The sequence below is a fragment of the Hemiscyllium ocellatum genome, chromosome 16, assembly GCF_020745735.1.
Source record: "Hemiscyllium ocellatum isolate sHemOce1 chromosome 16, sHemOce1.pat.X.cur, whole genome shotgun sequence".
NCBI lineage: Eukaryota > Metazoa > Chordata > Chondrichthyes > Orectolobiformes > Hemiscylliidae > Hemiscyllium > Hemiscyllium ocellatum.
The window spans coordinates 32164739-32184746 of NC_083416.1; the positions used below are offsets into that span (position 1 = coordinate 32164739).

General features: G+C 40.6%; 1 protein-coding gene across 1 annotated transcript in view; it reads right to left on the reverse strand.

The window, feature by feature from the left end:
* The window catches only part of neurl1b (neuralized E3 ubiquitin protein ligase 1B), a 57482-nt gene that overhangs the window by 9639 nt on the left and 27835 nt on the right, over window positions 1-20008 (reverse strand). The window contains exon 3 of the mRNA XM_060837109.1: window positions 5834-6541. Coding sequence (XP_060693092.1) covers window positions 5834-6541 — 708 coding nt within the window. The remainder of the gene's footprint in view (window positions 1-5833; window positions 6542-20008) is intronic.

The window sequence follows — 20008 nt, forward strand, 5'->3', positions numbered from 1 at the left end:
TGGCAAATGCAATGTAATGTGGGAAAATTTGGGGTTCCACACTTTGGCAGGAAAAATAGATGAGCTGACTATTATTTAAATGAAGAAAGACTTCAAACAACTATGAAACAGAGAGATTTGGGAGTTCTCATCCAATGAAATACACTAAACTATCATCCAAGATCAGCAAATAATAGGGGAGGCAAAAGTAATGTTGGTCTTTATTTGAAAGAGAGTAGTAAGGGTATGGAATGCTTTGCCTGCAACGGTAGTAGATTAGCCAATTCATGGGCGGCACGGTGGCACAGTGGTTAGCACTGCTGCCTCACAGCGCCTGAGACCCGGGTTCAATTCCCGACTCAGGCGACTGACTGTGTGGAGTTTGCACGTTCTCCCCGTGTCTGCGAGGGTTTCCTCCGGGTGCTCCGGTTTCCTCCCACAGTCCAAAGATGTGCGGGTCAGGTGAATTGGCCATGCTAAATTTCCCGTAGTGTTAGGTAAGGGGTAAATGTACGGGTATGGGTGGGTTGCGCTTCGGCGGGTCGGTGTGGACTTGTTGGGCCGAAGGGCCTGTTTCCACACTGTAAGTAATCCAATCTAATCTAAAGTACACTTAAGTCATCATTGGACAAGCATATGGACGTAGATGGAATAGTGTAGATGAGATGGGCTTCAGATTGATATGACAGGTCGGCGCAACATCGAGGGCTGAAGGGCCTGTACTGCGTTGTAATTTTCTATGTTCTATAAATGTAGGAAGGTCTTGTTAAATATAAGGTACTCATCAGATCACAGCAGGAACAGTTTTGGTTCTCTTATCTATGGAAAGATATACTGGCATTGGAGGCTGTCACTAGGCTGACATTAAATATGGAGGGATTGTCTTATGAAGAGTGATTAAGTAGATTGGGCCTATACTCATTGGAATAAGGAAGAATGAGAAGAAATCTTATAAAACATGTAAGATTCTTCAGGGATTTCACAGGGTTAATGCAGAAATGTCATTTCCTCCTGTGGGAGAGTCTGAGGCCAGCAGGCATATTCTAATAATAAGGTGTCACACATTTAAGATGAGTAGGAACTTCTTCTCCCAGCTGGTGATGAATCTGCAGTATTCGATATGGCAGAGGAATGTTGAGGCTGGGTAATTAAGTGTATTCAAGATGACATGGCCAGACTTTTAAGCAGTAAGAGAATAAAGGCTTCTGGGGAAATGACAGTAGATTTGAGGATTATCTGATAACTTATCATGTCATTTATGGCAGCACAAACTTGGGCTGATTGGGTTTTGATTCTGTATCTTATGGACACTAATCCAAGGTCAAATACAGAATGGCCGAATGAAGACTGAGATGCTCTTTACTCTGTCGTAATGAATATGTCTTGACATTTACCTCAGGAAGGACCACAATGTATCAGTTAACATCTCTCCTATACCCCCTCAAAACATATTTGTTTTTATCATGAACCAGGAGTGAGGTCTATGATAGCACCAAAAGGCAAACTATATCCCGCTTTATTCCTTTTGTTTGTCCCATGTGTATTTGGTTTTAGCATTTACTATTTAATTAACATGATCAACAGGACTTTCATTGTACAAACTGATTTAATTTTTTTCAACAAAATAACTCTTCAGTTCCACAAAGTCTGGCAATGTTGGAGGCCCCCTTGTTATGATTACATTAAAATTGATGTCCTGTCTCTCTGTTTCCTCATGGGAGGATATTGAGCCTATTTATAAAAACTATTTACAAGAAACATTTGTGGCCTCAAGTGTGGAATCTGTTTAATCTGTCATAAGTATCAGCTATGGTTTTATGATCGCACAACCACTTCTGAATCAGAAGGTTATGAGTTTAAGTTACAGTTCAGTGACTTTAGCATAGAAGTTAGGCTGTAACTCCACTGCAATACTGAAGGAGTACAGCACTGTTGGAGTGAGGTATTTTGGATGAGATATTAATCTGAGGTCCCTCGTACCCTCTCAGGTGGACTAGAAAGACCTCATTACACAGTACGGCAGATCTCCTCAGTATCCTGGTCAGTATTTGTTCTTCAATGAACACTGAACACATGCATAAAAAATTGCAGCTTAGATCTTCAATTAATTTTAAAATACATTTCACAAATTGTTGGATTGCAAAACCCTGAGGTTTATAGTTTGACTATGTTTTTTTCTAAGTCTTGTCAAATAAGATTGATACTTGAAATGACATTGGTTAATATTGAAATGCAGTGATTGCTCTTGTGTATAAATCAGATAACTTATTGGACATTCACCACCAAAATGTCTTTAGTGATTTGTACTGGATGCTGAGAATTTCTTCAATATCAATTGACTTTACAATAATGGACAAAAAAAAAGCGTGTGTTCTTCAAGATAATTTACAGCAAAATTTCAAGTTTCAAAGGACTGTCTCAAGTATTTAAAGCTTAACAAGTTGCCTAATCACAATTTCCAATGTTCCTCTATTTGTTGAAAGAGCAGATAGGTAAATAAAATGGTCTGCACACAACGCAACAGAAGGCAGATAGAGAGAAAACTTCAAGGTGACCAAACTGCTATGTTCAAGAACATGAAGGGAATATGGTTATAGTCAGAGTGGTGAGCAGCTTATAGTTTGAAAAACTGATCATCAAAATAGAGAAATTGTATTTTATGTAAAGCATAATATTCATGAAATAAGTTATCAAGCAAAGCTCTTGAAGGAAATATCGTAAAAAACATCAAGGAACAATTATGTACTTTTCTACAGAGAAAAAAAACAGAATTTGCATGTATTGAGATCAACCTGGATTTAATTAGTTATTCCTGTTCTTGAAACCTCTAGGGATAGAAGATGAAATGTAAGTGGTAAGGTAGAGGTAATGTGCTAAAATCATGAAGATAAAAAAAATTCTGTAGAAATACTGTAATAAGAGTAAGAAGATCCACAAGGCGGGAGTAGACCCAACAAGAGTTTGTAGCAAAGTATGAAGCTTGTAGTTGAGTGTGAGATAATGACAGAGATTGAATAGGTAGTCTGCCTCAGTGACGATTATTCAAAGAGATTGTCATAAAAAGTTATTAGTTATCACAGTAATTAAATTACGAGGATCTATTGGTTTACATTGAAACACTCTGAGGGAAATTCAGGGTGAAATAGATACAGCTGATCATAATTTTTCAAAGTTCTTATGAAAAATTGTGTCGGAGGACTGAAAGATAACCAAAGCCTGCGAGCTTTACTTCGTTTGTTAGTAAATTAGTTAAGTTCAGCTCAAAATTACTAAATTTCTCAAAGATAGGTAATGCTTGAATTCCTGTAATGAATAGCAGAGGACACTTAAGAGTAATGGATGTGATCAATGAAGACTGCAAAAACAAAAATCGATTCAGTCCAATAAGAAATTTATGGAAAAAAATAATGGCACATTAAATGAGTAAGGAATGTGACTAACAAGATAGAAAGACGATTGAACGGCAGAAAATAAACCTGCTCTAACATTCATTATGATCAAATTGCTTATTTACCTCAACTCCAATTTCCCTTTGTATCCTCATATCCCTTGGGTCTCTTACATTCCAAAAATATCTCAATCTCAGTCTTGAATATCCCCAATGAATGAGCGTCCAACAAATCTCCACGGCTGAAATTCTAATAAACCCTTTAAGTGAAGAAATTTCTCCTCATCTCAGTCCTAAATGGTGAGGCCATTTGCTAAAATGTCAGCATCAAGTGCTGAGCAAACCTGATGAGGAGGACCAAATCAGAGGCACGTGGAGCTGAAATTTCATCCCCTCTGATTCCTGCCAACTGCCTTGGGATCGGAACAGGCAGGTAGTGACCCAGCATACTCTTACAGTGCAAATGGATTTGCTATTTGAACTCCTTCTCCAAATACAACTTTTCCTTTGGTCGGTATTTTGTCAAGGTGGGTAGGTTTCTGAAAGTTGTGGTAAATGTGTCTGTAATGTAGGAAGCATGCTGTTGTATCAGGATTCCTTTGACAAGAAAGATTAACAACTTTTGCCAATTTCAACTGTGACAATTAAATGTAGTTATTCAGGTCAGAAGTCACATGACACCAGGTTATAGTCCAACAAGTTTATTTGAAATCACAAGCTTTTGGAGCGCTGCTCATTCATCAGGTGAACTTCGCCTGACATAGGAGCAACTTTCCGAAAGCTTGAGATTTCAAATAAACCTGGTTTATTGGACTATAACCTGGTGTCATGTGATTTCTGATCTTGTCTACCCCAATCCATAACCAGCACCTCCACATCGCTGTAGGTATACTATTATTGTAGGGATTGATCTTAGGACTCTCTCATTATTAGATTGATGTAAAAGATTCAGATACACTAATTTCTCCAATGAATAAAGTCATCTTCTGCATGTTACAGTTTGGAAAACCAGTTAAGGGACTTTTACGTTGACTTTATCATTTGATATTTGTTGAGCCTTTGAAACACTCTTACAGTATCCAAATGAATAGAATCAACGTACCACATAATCACAGTGCCAATTCTTTCAAATCCTCATGAAATAAAAAAGCCATTTAAAATTTCCTTTGAAAACAAATTTCCAATCAAACATAGCCAATAGGAAAAATGAACAAACTGTATTTTGAACAAAATGAACAAAATACAGTGCTGCCCAAATAAACTAAAGTGATTTTTAAAAAGAAAGATCATAAGCTTATCAAACTGTCAATGAAACAAAACCAGCAGTCTGCTTTGCAGCTGTACAAACAACAACCTGCAGGACTGAATCCATTAGGTGAGTTCAGCTAAGCATTAGCAATGATATGCTGTGAACAACACAGAACAGGAGAGGTTCCCTGACTTACACAAAGTATCCCTGGACTACCCTACTCCCAACTTACTTTTCCCTGGCAACACCTGTAATGACCTTGAATTTTCCTCTCCAGCAATAGCTGTATGCAACTGGACTATTCCTTTGGGCCCCCAGCTTCCACTAGCTTCAAATTCAATGATCAATCACACTTTAATCTTTTGGCATTTCTCCCATAAACTGATTAGGTACCAACCATCAATTATTTTAAAATGGAACAAATGAGCTGCCTGAAGAAACAAGCCTACTAAAGGATATAGGGAGTGGGACAAAGCTCATAGGTAACTCATATACAGAACAGAAGCAACACAAACCTAAAAAGTCAATTTGTCAGTTCCTTTGCTAGAATATTTGATAATTAATCTAGTGATTCAGCAATCCTAATATTAAAACTGTCTGTTCATTCCACTGTTGCCACAGACTCAAACTTGCTGCATTTTGTTAATTTCCCAAATGATTTGATGATGCAAGTCACAGCTATTACAATATCTGAGAAAAAAACACTAATACACACAAATTATATACTTTACAAAACAAACTATTTTGGTTTGCTTATTGAAATTTTTATGTAGGTTCCAGTAAGAGTTGATTAAAGAGCCTTTAAGAACAGTAATTCCAAATAAGGGGTTATTATTGCAACTCATTTCAATATGCCCAGAGTTTGATTAGGACAGTACTTAGGGATGTTTCTATTTTCTTATCTTGAAGGTATTGATTCATGCAGTAACTGCTCAGGAGGAAGATGTGTATCTGTGGTGTGGTATATGTATAATCCATTAATCATTGAGCTGAACAGCATTATTTCCTTGTCGAACAATCACGTAAGGGTACATCCAAAAAAGGATCACAGACTAATAAACAGTAGAAGTCCAGGCAAAGTTTCCTATTCTTATCTATTAGGTTTTTCTTGCCTTTTATGGTTTGTAAATTCAACATATGGTTTATTCACCATTTTATAACTGGAATTTCAATAAGCTTGATATATAAAATGAAGAAGCAAGTACCAGTCTCCTTACCCAGTATCCTGAGCTGATTGACCACTCCATGTAAGCTGAAGAATACCCACAGTGACTGGGTGGTATCCACAAAGACCAGCATCCCTACATTAATTCCGTTAACACGATGATGGAGCTCACCATTTGGCAGAATAGTGAAACTGAAAATATCACCGCTGTTGGGCACTGAGAAACCTCTGTACACCACCCAATACTCCTTACGATCAAGCAGGAAGTCTGGATCTGCTGGGAGCTCATTTGTTCGCAGAGTACTGGGGTCGCATGATGTCACACCAAAGAGCAGAGCACCATAATATGGTAACCCTAAATGCCCCACCTCCACATACAAGGTCTCCCCAATATGTAAAGGTCGGTCAGAGAACACCAGGGTCCTAGTACTCTCCTTCCAGTTTGTGCACGCGCCCATCCTGTCCTGAGAAAGAGTGATGTCAGGCCCTCGTATGTGGTGAAAGTGAAGGTCAGTGTCGAGGAAGGATGGTAGGCCTCGTGAGCGAAGCCTTCTGTTGGTACAACATGGTAAATTGTGATTGTCTGCTGCAAGGCTTTGAACTTCACCTACATTTAGGTTTGTGATTTTTGCCACCACAACACTATTCTCCAGTTCATTATTATTGAAGTTGGCATTGTCATGACTTGTCTGAGGAAGGCAACTATTCAGTCGTGCTGTGTTGAGTCGTGCTGAAGTTATGGTTTCTGCAAACATACTCTCTGTAATAGAAATAGAGGGAAAATATTACTGCTGTTACATCTTTGGTGAGAAAACATTTCTTACAACAAATATTATAATACCAGACTTGCGCGATACTCATAAATATTAAGAAGTGGTGAATTTGACCAGAATTCACTAACTCTAATCACAATTACTAATTAATACTTGGGTATTGTAACTGTGTGAACCTGTTTTTCTATATTTCATTCTGTCTGATTACTTTCCTGTTTCCTCTCAAATTGAAATTAATTTAGAACTATGTTCGTCAATACTTCGGTATCATTAGCTCAGAATCTATTCACTCCACGGAAAATGTTGTTAACATTTTTTTTCCTGTTTTGATGGTATTTTTCCAAATTGAAATTTCTCTTCCCTGTTTTAAAATCAATATGTAGGACTTGAAACAGCTGGAAGCCTATACAAATCTGCAGAACAACAACCGGGCACTGTGTTGTTGCCTTTTGTACACCTGCTTGCCGTCACACAGCTATATTGTTTGTTAATCAAGGTGAACAATGAAATGGGAAATCAAGGAGTTTGTGCTGTGCATTTTTCGGAAACCAAACATAATACACAGCTCCTTCAACTGATCCTCCCATCTCACAATATTGAAAGCAAACCACCAACGTTCATCTGAAGGAAACTTCCAATTATTACATGAGATTGCTGCCAAGCTTTCTACAGCAATTGTGTAGAAGCTGAGAGTACTTTACATTGTAGGTCTTGCCTACTGAGAATTGGATAAAAATGCATTAATTCATGACCTTCAATAACTGACACATAAGAATCTATCAAGCTACTTTATAATCAAATTCAGAGGTTAAAGTCTGATATTCATGTCATATTAGAACCACATAGAGTCAGAGAGTCATAGAGCACGGAAACAGACTCTTCGGTCCAACTCATCCATGCTGACCAAATTGTCCAAACTAAACCACACTCTTCTGAGTGTGTTTGGTCCATATCCCTCTAAACCTTTCCTAGTCATGTCTTTTACATGTTATAACTGTACCACTTCCTCTGGCAGTTCATTCCACATATGAATTACGTTCTGTGTGAAAAGGTTGTTCTCCCTGGGTCCCTTTTAAATCTTTCTCCTCTCACCTTAAAATTATGCCCCCTAGTTTTGAACTCCCCAAGCCCAGGGAAATTATCTTTGCTATTCACTTCACCTATGCCCCTCATGATTTTATAAACCTGTATAAGGTCACCCCTCAACCTCCTACGCTCCAGTGAAAGTAGTCCTAGTTTACCCAGCCTCTCTTTATAACTCAAAACCTCCAGTCCAAGATTTACAGCGTGGTAAATCTTTTCTGTGCCCTCTCAAATTTAATAATACCCTTCCTATAAAACACGAGTAGTCCTGTTTGGTAGCTTCAACAGGTTGTACACATTTTTAGGTATGCCTGGTGCTGCTCTTCAAGATTAAGGAGAAAGTGACAAATATGAAGGAGTACAGACTGGGTTCAAAACTTCAATAGGACACAAGACATGGATAATACTTGGCATTGTTGTCATTAGAGGTGGATGGAGAAAACTGCATGATTTATGTACCATCAATGTTGTTGGAAGTATGTTGTTCAGTGACATACTGAAAATCAGCCAGTGATAAACTCTGTTTTTACATGTAGGAGCTTTACTAGCAAGTGACACTAAAACAGATCATTAACTTAAACAGAAACTTGGCCCTACAATTATTCCAATGATTCTGTGAGGATCTTTGAGCAAAATGTTTAGATTAGACTTACAGTGTGGAAACAGGCCCTTCGGCCCAACAAGTCCACACCGACCCGCCGAAGCGCAACCCACCCATACCGCTACATTTACCCCTTACCTAACACTACGGGCAATTTAGCATGGCCAATTCACCTGACACGCACATCTTTGTGACTGTGGGAGGAAACCGGAGCACCCGGAGGAAACCCATGCAGACACGGGGAGAACATGCAAACTCCACACAGTCAGTCGCCTGAGTCGGGAATTGAATCCGGGTCTACAGGCGCTGTGAGGCAGCAGTGCTAACTATGTTATTCCTACATCCTTGATTATTGAGGTTTTTCTTTGATTAGTGCTGCAGCCACGTTACTGAGTTACCAGCACTAATAATCAATTGTAGGGTGGTGTTCGTGAAAGGCTATTTAAGAACAGTAATTGAACTAAGAGTTTTTATGAAGAAACAGTAATTGGTTTCACCATTACCATAATTTTACTTGTCCATGAAAGCTGACTTGACAGGTGTGGGTGGACTACAAAATCATGGTGTTTTTGGAGCTCTGTACTGACTAAAATGTTGAAGATTTGTTGCAGCAACCATACAGAATATACATTTGTTCTTAGAATTGAAATTTGCGGCCCCAGTTGAGCTTCATCAACCCAAACTGAGTTGCGTTGAGGAAGCTGCCGAACGAGCACACTACATCATTGGTAGACTTTCAATCACTTAGTATACAAGGGCCATCACAGTTCTTCATCTACTGAGTGATTCAGAGTGAAATGCTATTTATGGCATTCTAGCAGGCACTAAATCCATGGGGATTAAGCTCAACCCTTCATCCGTTTTTGTTAACTAGAAACATCAGGTGCTAAATTTGATAGGTCCTGAAAACAGATGGGGAGATCATGATGCACAAACCTATGCTCATTCAAAATGATACAGGCAACATGCCAACTTCATATTGCCTGCTGTGAGCCGACAATACTAGCAAGACTATGCAGATTTGCCTGCCTCAACAGGCCCCAAAATTCCAACAGGTTAATATGAAATAAGGCTAGCCAGCACCAGTTCATGCCTGAACCTCTTAAAGGCGGGGGGGGGGGGGGGGGGGGTGTTGTGTTGTGACTGGACCAGGTGCTGGGAGTGTTGTACAACTGCTTCTGACTTAACACAACACAGGACAGAATAGGTCCAAGGTTTTTAGAATGGTGAAGGGAAAGAGAGATCCTGTATCCATATGGGTAATATAAAAGTATGCAGACACACAAACAGAAGGTAGCAGGACCAAATAGCCATGCTAGGAGTCCAATCCTGAGGATCTCAAAGCAGAAATGCAAAAAGTTTAGATTAGATTAGGTTCCCTACAATGTGGAAACAGGTCCTTCAGCCCAACAAGTCCACGCTGATCCTCCGAACAGTAACCCACCCAGACCCATTTCCCTCTGACTGATGCATCTAACACTATGAGCAAGTTAGCATGGCCAATTCACCTGACCTGCATATCTTTGGACAGTGGAAGGAAACGCAAGCACCCAGAGTAAACCCATGCAGACACAGGGAGAATGTGAAAACTGCAAACAGACAGTCATCTGAGGCTGGAACCGAACCTGGGTCCCTGGCTCAGTGAGGCAGCAGTGCTAACCACTGAGCCACCGTGCTGCCCCAATGAGCTTAGCCAGGTTCAATGAGCTCAGACAGGTTGTCAAGGTCCATAGGACCATACGACTATAAGACATAGGAGCAGAAATTAGGCCATTTGGCCCACTGTGCCTGCTCCACCATTCAATTATGGCTTATCATGAGATAAGTTTCTAAACCATATTGTCCTGCTTTCTCCCCTTAACCCTTAATCCCCTCGATATTCAAGAACATATCTATCTCAGTCTTAAATATACTCAATGACCTGGCCTCCACAGCCTTCTGTGGCAATGAACTCCATAGATTCACCACTCTCTGGCTGAACAAGTTTCTTCCTATCTCCATTCTAAAAGGTCTTCCCTTTCCTCTAAGGCTGTTCCCTCGGGTCCTAGTCTCTCCTACCAAGGGAAACATCTTCAATGTTTAAATTACATTCCCCCTCATCATTATAAACTCCATCGAGTATTGACATTTTTCATATGTTAAGCTTTTCATTCCTGGGACCATTTTCAGGAACCTCCTCTGAGCCTGCTCCAGGGTCAGTATATCCTTCCTGAGATGTGGAGCCCAAAACTGTGCACAATACTCCAAATGTGGTCTGACCAGAGCCTGATAGAGTCTCAGATGTACATCCTTGCTTTTATATTCAAGTCCTCTCAAAATAAATGCCTTCATTGCATTTGCCTTCCTAACTACTGACTCAACCTGCAAGTTGACCTTGAAGAGAATCCTGGACTAGAACTCACAAGGCTCTTTGCACTTCAGACTTCTGAATTTTCTCCCCATTTAGAAAATAGTCCATGCTTTTATGCCTCCTATCAAAGTGCATGACCTCACACAATTTCCCATGCTGTACTTCATCTGTCACTTCTACAAACCTGTCCACATCCTTAAGCAGCTTCCTGCATCCTCAGTGCTACCTGTCCCTTTGCCTACCTTTATCATCTGAAAACCTAGCCAGAATGCCCTCCATTCCTTCATCGAGATCATTAATCTATAATGTGAAAAGTTATGGTCCCAACACTGAGCCTTGTGGAAGACCACTTGTCACCGGCTGCCATTCTGAGAAGGAGCCTGTTATGCCCACGTCTGCTTTCTGCCAGACAGCCAAGCTTCTATCCATGCTAGCACCTTGCCTCCAACACCACAGACCCTTATGTTGCTCAGTAGGCTCCTGTGCGGCATCTTGTCAAAGCTTTCTTGAAGTCCACGTAGTTAAAATCCATTGGCTCTCCTTGGTCTAAATTGCTCAATACTTTTTAAAAAAATTCTAGCAGATTTGCTGATGAAACGATGCTGACTTTGCCCTCTTTTACCATACTTCATGTATTCAGAACAATGGATTCCAGGATCTTACTTATGTTTGAGATTAGGCTAACCAGTCTGTAATTTTTCATCTTTTGCTTTACTCACTTTTTAAATGGGGTGTCACGTTAGTGATTTTCCAATCCTCTGGTACCCTACCTGATTCTAGTGATTTCTGAAAGATAGCACTGATGCCTCCACTGTCTCTTCAGCTATCTCCCTGCAAACTCTGGGGTGTAGTCCATCTGGTCCAGGTGATTTATCCACTTTCAGGCCATTCAGTTTTTCTGGCAACTTCTCCTCGGCGATGCCTACCATACTCAGCTCTGGTCCCTCACACGCTTGGATCTTTGGGAAATTACTCAGCTTACCCTCAGATTTAATCTTCTCCCTTCTTATTTCTGTTTTTGTTGCCTTCTGTTGGTCTAAGTAAGCTTCCCAATTCTCTGGTTTCTCACAGCCCTTCGCCACATTATATGCTTTCTCTTTTGCTTTTGTGCTATCCCTGACTTCCCTAGTCAGCCATGGTTGCCTCATCTTCCTCGTACTATGCTTTTTTCTTGGGATGAATCTCTGCTGTGCCTCCTGAATTACTCCCAGAAACTTTGCCATTGCTGTTCCACTGTCTTTCCTGCTAGGCTCCTCTCCCAGTCAATTCTACCCAACTCCTCCCTCATGCCTCTGTAGTTGTCTTTATTCAGCTGTAATGCTGTTACCTCTGACTTTATTTTCTTCCTCTCAAATTGCAGATTAAATTCAATCATATTATGATCACTGCTCCCTAAGGGTTCCTTCACCTTAGCTCCCTTATCAAGTTTGCCTCATTGCACAACATTAAATCTAGTATTGTCTGTTCCCTAGTGGGCTCCACCACAAACTGCTCCAAAAAGCCATCTCATAGACATTCCACAAATTCCTTTTCTTGCAATCCAATACCAACCTGATTTTTCTAGTCCACCTGCATATTGAAATCCCCCACGATCACTGTAACTTTGCCTTTCCTATTCATCTTTTCTATCTCCTGGTATATTTTGCACCCTAGCTCCTCTCTCCTGTTTGGAGGCCTGTACATAACTCCAACTAATTTTTTTTTACCTTTGCGCTTCCTCAAGTCTACCCATACAGATTCTAAACTACCTGACCCTAATTTGTTTCTTACAATTGATTTAATTTCATTTCTTACTAATAAGACAGTCCCACCCCCTCTGCCCACCCGCCTATCTTTTCAATAGGATGTATATCCCTGAATATTCAGTTCCCAGTCTTGATCCCCTTGCAGCCATGTCTCTGTGATGCCCACCACATCATACCTGCCAATTTCAATCTACGCCACAAGCCCATTCTCCTTATTCCTTCTTCTGCATTCATTCAGATATAACACCTTCAGTCCTGTATTAACTGTCGCTTTTCTCATCGTCATTCATTCATCCAGCATGCTCCATACACTTTCCCATACACTCTGTCCTATTCATTCTGTGCTGGAGATTTTAATAATTTCTCCGGATGTCTTCAGTATTCTTATCACCATCTTTAATTTGGGTGTGCTAATTTCCCTTGGAACTGAACCTCCCCTAATCCCCCATTTACTTTAAAGTCCTGTCTCCAGCCCAAGTTATGTGATTTGCTAGGACTCTGGTCCTAGCACGGTTCAGATGAAGACTGTCTCATTGGAACAGGTCCCTTCTTCCCCAGTACTGGTGCCAATCCAGAGATTGTTACCTTTTTGGTTTTGTTTTTTAAATTAGTTCCTAGCTGTCTGTACTTCCTTAGCAGAAGCTCTGCTCTAGTTTTGTCTGTCATTGGTACCTACGTGGACCACGACTACTGGATCTTTACACTTCCACTCCAGGTTCCTCTGCACCCAGATGAAGTATCCTGAATCCGAGCACCAGGCAGGCATCTCGACCTTCGGGACTCTTGATTCTGGACACAGAGAACAGTGTCTATGCCTCTAACTATCCTATCCCCGATTACAACAAAGGGGGTTATATAAAGCCAGAATACACAGACTGAATTTTTGCTCCAGAATTGGGAGTGAAAAGTTGGGAACTGTTCTAATTGCTAACCTGACTTGGCAGGAGTGGCAGGAGGTGCACAAGATTGAGTTGGGCCTGTCACACCTCCAGAAAGAATGCAGAGATAGACACAGGGACTGCATAAAAGGCCCAATCCATCTGCAATATATAAAAAAAAGGAAACAGTCCTGTAAGGCCCTATTCTTATTATTCCCTCTCCTTGTCCCATCCATGCTGTCTCATACTCCCCTAACTGCCTCACATGATGATGTATAATCCCTATGCCAACTTAGGTCTAATAGATGTCAATTCATAACATCTATCCTTAACACCTAAACTCATAACACTTTGCCCTTATACCTACTGTGCCAAATCCTCCAGTACCTAACATGGGCAAACTTCAGGAGACATGCTGAGGTGAAATAAAGTCCTAAGCATCTATCAATGGCATCACTGTTTATAAAAAAAATCTCCTTGATAAACTCCACTCAATGACATTTAAATTCCTTCAATACTTAATTCCACTATGAAAAAAAAATTGTTTCATAGCCACACATCATGAACTCTATAATCACTTGGGGCTGTCAATTGAATTGTGAACTTACAGCTCTTCCCTAAAGTGATAATGATAAATGGTGGAATTAGTCATGTAGCACCAATTAGATGATGGGGAGGCAATGGCCTAATAGTTTTATGGCTGGACTGTTAATCCAGAGACCCAGGTAATGTTTTGGGGACCTGGTATTACAGATGGTGGGATTTGAATTCAAAACAAGTCTGGAATTAACAGTCTAATGATGACCATGAAGCTATTGCTGATGGTCAGAAGAAACCATCTGGGTCAATAATATCTTTTTGGAAAGGAAAATGCCATCCTTACCTGGTCTGGCTTACATGTGAGTCCAGACCCACAGCAATGTGGTTGACTGTTACCTGCCCTCTGGACAATAAATACTGGCCCAGCCAGGGAGACCCACATCCAGTGAATGAATTTTAAAAACTATATCGATAGCCCTCGTATTATTTCAACAACCATTCACTGATATTATAAGCAATAGGCTGGTGCCTTTCTCCAATTTAAAGAGCTTGGGGATTTAAACACCTTGGCAGCTTACAGCTCCAGTGAGTTTATCCCATTTTTACACACATTTGTGCCTACCTTTAACAATCTCAAAGGCCACCTGAGGTCTGCTGAAGGACAAATGACCTCAGGAGGCCTAAGAGACCTACACCCTCACCTCACAGAAAGGAAATCCAACTCCCCAAATGCCTCTGGCAACTTTAGATGTTTTGCTCAAATGCCTAAAGCTCCTTCGTTATGGTTTCACATCTCACTACTGAAGAATTCACCTGTTTGGACACGTGCAGCTCTACATCTGTGGTTCACAGAGGCAAACTACAACTTGGCCTCGCTTGCACCCCCAGCAAAAATGGTGTGTGCTGAGTTTGTGATATACAAGAGAGAGTTATGAGTTATTGGATAAAACCAGGAAAATGGAGCTCAGACCATCACCAGATCAGCCATGCTCTTACTGAATGGTGAAGCAGACTTCAAAGGCCAAATAACCTACTCTTAGATCCTACATTCCTATGAATCAGGGGTCCAGTATCATTTTGGCTAAGTCAGAAGCCCTTTCAACTTCCATGAAAATCCAACCATATCTCTTTAAATGTTATACAGAACCAACAACACCGGACTCAGCCACTGTGAAGTTAACCAGCCCACAACTTTGAATAATTTCTATCAATCAGATTTGAAGCTGACATTTATATGCTCCATTACGTTCTTGTATAATTAGCATTGCTGCCAGTCACATACCCACTGCTTGTACACATTGCTAATTATTCAACAATGACAGCCAACTCATCCAAATAGATTCACTTGCATACTTCTTTCTTTCCCACAGGGCAGGGTTGCACATGGCTGGAGGCAGGGGGAGCAAACAGGAGAGCCAGGCATGCCTTCAGCTGCTGATGCATTAAGAAATAAATGATGTCCACTCCTGAAGCATCTAGTGGGGAGAGTAGGAAGAGCACAGATGCTATAATTGACCCAATCCTTATATTCAATTTTCCATTCCACAATATCCCTCCCCTTTATTCCACAAAAACTTAGAATTTTCAAGCTGCAGATGGTGAAGTCATGATCTTCTCAGTCTACACACTTCCCCACATCACAAGAACGCTTAAGAAGGGCAATCAGACACAGCAGTGCAAGAACACTAAGCATTCGCTCATGGGATGGGTCAGTAACAATTGTATATCCCTAGATACCCTTCAGAAGATGGTGGTGAGCTTCATTCTTGAACTGTTACAGTCCCTGAACTGTAAGGAGACATACCATGTCATTGGGGAGAGAAATTCAAGGATCTTGACTCAGTAATAAAGAAGGAACAGCAATATAGTTCCAAGTCAGGATGTTGAGTAGTTTGAAGGAAAGTTCACAGATGGTGATGTTCCCATGTATTTGCTACCCTTGACCTTCCAGATGGAAGTGCTTGTGGGTTTGGAAAGAACTTTGGTGAATTTCTGCACCAGTCAAAGAGGGATGGTGTCAAGCATTTTCAGTGCTGATGGAGGTGCGCTCATCCAGGCAAGAGGGGAATATTCCATTAACCTCCTGACTTATGACTTGTAGATGGTGGACAAGCTTTGAGGAGTCAAGGTGAGTTATTCGCTGTAGTATTCCTAGCCTTTGACCTGCTCTTGAAGTCACTGCATTTATATGGCTGGTCCAATTCAGTTTCTTGTCAATTGTAACCTCAAATCTTGGGAGTGAAGGATTCAGTGATAGTAACACCATTGAATATCAAAGGGCAATTGTTAGATTATCTCTTATATGGTCACTCTCTGGCATTTGTGAATGTTAGTTTCCAATTATTCAGCCAAAACTTGGATGTTGTCCAGATCTTACTGTTTTTGGACATGTTCTGTTTTGGTAGCTGGGGAGTCACAAATTGCCCTGAACATTGTACAATCATTGGCGAACGTCACCACTTCTGACCTTATGATGGAAGGAAGGTCAGTGGCATCCTGCACAGATGTCCTGGATCTGAGATGATTGACTTCCAAGAACTGGAAACTGCATCCATCCAAGCTAGATATTACTTGTCCTGTAAGCTGTATCCTGCAGTTTCCTGTGCTGACAAATAAGGGAGGTATCATAGTGGTCTGCTAAACATATTAGCACTGCTGCAAATGTGTTGCTGGTCAAAGCACAGCAGGTTAGGCAGCATCTCAGGAATAGAGAATTCGACGTTTCGAGCATAAGCCCTTCATGATGAAGGGCTTATGCTCGAAACGTCGAATTCTCTATTCCTGAGATGCTGCCTAACCTGCTGTGCTTTGACCAGCAACACATTTGCAGCTGTGATCTCCAGCATCTGCAGACCTCATTTTTTACTCAAACATATTAGCACCACAATTACCTCATATGGAGCATGGTATGTAACTGCAACTTGGTTTAAATATTTGGGATTTGTTTACAGTAAACTCTATTCGCTATGATCGAACATTGTGATCAGGTTTGGTCAATTCACTGGCTGACTGCCATAGAAGTTTTTGGAAGAATGAGCACAGTTTAGGATAAAAGCCAAAAGTTCAAAGGATTTTACGAAGCAACTACTGCATTTGGACTGGGGTGATATTTGTTTCAAGTCAAACTTGTAGAAGTAGAGTTAGAATTAAAGTTAGATGTATTTTGGTTTATTTTTGTTTTGTTTAATTTATTTATTTATTGTCATGTGTATTTTGTTACAGCATCATCTTAAACACAGAAAAGTAAACCAAAATGTTGAATATAAAGGCAAAAAAAAGAAATAAAGAGAACGTGTTCAACTTTACAAATGTTCTTGTGAAGTGCTCCACTGTAGGCCATGGGTCTGGTGATTAAACAGGAGTCTCCTTCACCATGCCATCTCGTTTGCATCGATGCCCTCATCACTATGAGTCCTCGCTGGCCCTTGCCAATGCTGACGCCACTGATACTGCACTTGCCCAAACTCGACTCTGCTGCCATTAGTCCACTTTGGGTGCAACTTGCTGATGTAGCCACTGTCGTGCTGCTGTATCCCTCATACTAAGCCCAAACTCACCTCTTCTGCCGCCTCCATGAATCTGCGCTGGACACAAGCACCACTGGGAGCCCAAACCCGTCCCCGCTACAGCAGCCCTGAGTCAGCATTAAGATCGCCTCATCAGTACAGAAGCTGCCAGGAAACCAGACACGCCAAGCTGCCACCACGAGTCCACGCTAGGCTCAGTCAAAGCTGTGCTGGGATAACTCACCATGACCAAGCTCTTCATTTTATTAGAGACCAAACTCCCACCTCCCTCGACACTCTGGGATAGAGAATTACAAAAACACAATTGCTTCTATGAAGAAATTTCTCCTCACCGCAGTCCTAAATGATTGTCCTTTTTAATGGCGAGACTAGTCATTAATATAGCCAAGCTCCATTTGTGTTCATGATATCATACCAGTCAAAGCCTGCTAATCTGAAAATGAGTCTCCTATTCCTATTGTTTCCTATCCTTTAATCATGTCTCTGCCCATTGTCATACATAATCCCCAACACCAAGAGCTCTTATGTCGCACACCAAACTTATCGAATGTCTTTTACAAATCTATACATGCTACATCCACTAGTTCCCATACCTGTTTCTTCCAACCGCAAATAGATCTGTGAAATATAATTTCCCCTCTTATTAATTCATGTTAAATCTGCCTAATCATATCATTGTTTTAGTCTGCTGTTACCACTTCCTTACTAAAATATTGCAGTAGTTTACAGATGATTGTTTTCAGGCTGATTTCCCTTTTTTGTTTTTCCTATTTTCTATGATAGTGGAGTTATATTTACTCTCTTTAATCCACCGGGACCGTTCCAGAATTCAATTAATATTAGAAACTCATAACCAGCAATCCTCATGAAATTGCATGCTCACTCCGCCTCTTCTCTACAAAAATGCATTTAGCTCAAAAAAAGGGTCAGCATTCTTTCTTACACAACTATGAAAGGCAAACTGCAACATTTCCAAATCTACCCATCTCTAACCAGGACAGAGCTGGGTGCATAAAAGTGCATCATTATGATCACCTTCACAACTATTCATAATGGGGCCCTCTCCCTGTTTACAAATTGCAGTGTGGTTGCAATAAGTGACAGATTTCAGTCAGGACATCCTTGCTGAAGCAAGCATGTTGCCCCTCTTGTTCCATGCTGAGATCTGGGTGCAGGAAGTGTTTCCTGAACATTCCTCCTGATGAGAGCCCTTCTCATCAAAAACCACCAAACACTTGAAGAATCATAATATCAATCAGAAGAGACCAGCCAGCACTAATATGAAGCTGGCTGGGTGATCTTTTTAAATAGCATTAGAATTGAATTCCTCTGCTGCTGAATACATGGTCAGCCAAACATTATTAACAGACAAAGTAAAAACTAAAATAAATGCAGATGCTGGGAATCAGAAACAAAAGCAGAAATTGCTGAAGAAGTTCAGCAGGTCTATCAGCAACTGGAGAGAGGAATCAGAGTTAAAGGTCCAGTGATTTTTCCTCAGAATGCTGAGACCCGAAATGTTAACTCTGATTTCTCTCCACAGATGCTGTCAGACTTGGGGAACTTTTCCAGCAATTGCTGTTTTAGTTATTAAGAGACAACATCAGCTTTAGTCTAGAGTTTCAAAGTGACAGCATTTCTCTTCAAACTGTGCACAATCTGTCAACTCTGCATACTTGCAGCAGGTATTTACTATGTGCTTGAGACTGGTATCAATACGGTCATGTAGGCCTTTAGATTTCAAATGGCATTAAAATGCACTTCTACATGAGTCCTCTGCCAAAGGCAGGTACTACCCACGGTGCTAGGACTTCCAACATGAGAAATGAAAGCAGCCCAACACTAATTTCACTCCAACTGAATTGAAGATTGACTCCATGCTTTTGGTAGCAATTTGATCTGAACTGGGAGTCTAACCAAAGCAGCCAAGTAGGTCCTCACGGGGTCTGAGTTACTGTGGCAACATACATTTCAACATGCATGTTGCAGCTTGGACAATGTTGGTAGATTTCTTTCTATTACATGATTGATCAGGAATCTCTCCCACTCTTACTGCCTACCACAAGTGTGTATTGGAAGGATTTACAATTGATAGTCAAGTTATTTGATTACATTATGAACACACCATTCTCATCATTCAGTCTTGGATTGGGACTTGAATCTGCAACTCTAGATCTGAGGCAGGGACACTACTAACTACACTATGGGTACCCATCCTTATTACACTTCTGAGTTGATGGTGTCTGAAAGTTACTACTCAGTTTATTAAATCATCAGTGCTGTGCTTGAAACTTCAATTTTAATTTCTTACTTATTTCTCTGATTATGTTTTATAAAATATGGATAGTCATAGATGCATTCAGCTACTGGTGGAAAGCCCCTTCCATTAACACATAGAGTCACATATGCCATAGCCAATTATCATTCTAATTTGTCCCCAAGGAGATTATGTGCTGATGTCCGGATGTGCAAATACATTGGGAATGATGTGCTATTTTAATTCCAGATGTTTCCTCCGCATCATGAGGTGGGAAAAGGGAGGACTTTTTCCTGTATTCCTTAACTGCAGTGTTTTTCCTCTTGTTTTGAACAGTGCAAAATATTTCAAGGTCATATGGATTTATCAAGAGATATTTTTTGCATTAAATAAGGCATCCACCCCTTGCCAAATCTGTCAACCTATATTGTGGCAGACAATGTTTCATTGAAGAATTAAGAAGCACATTGTGT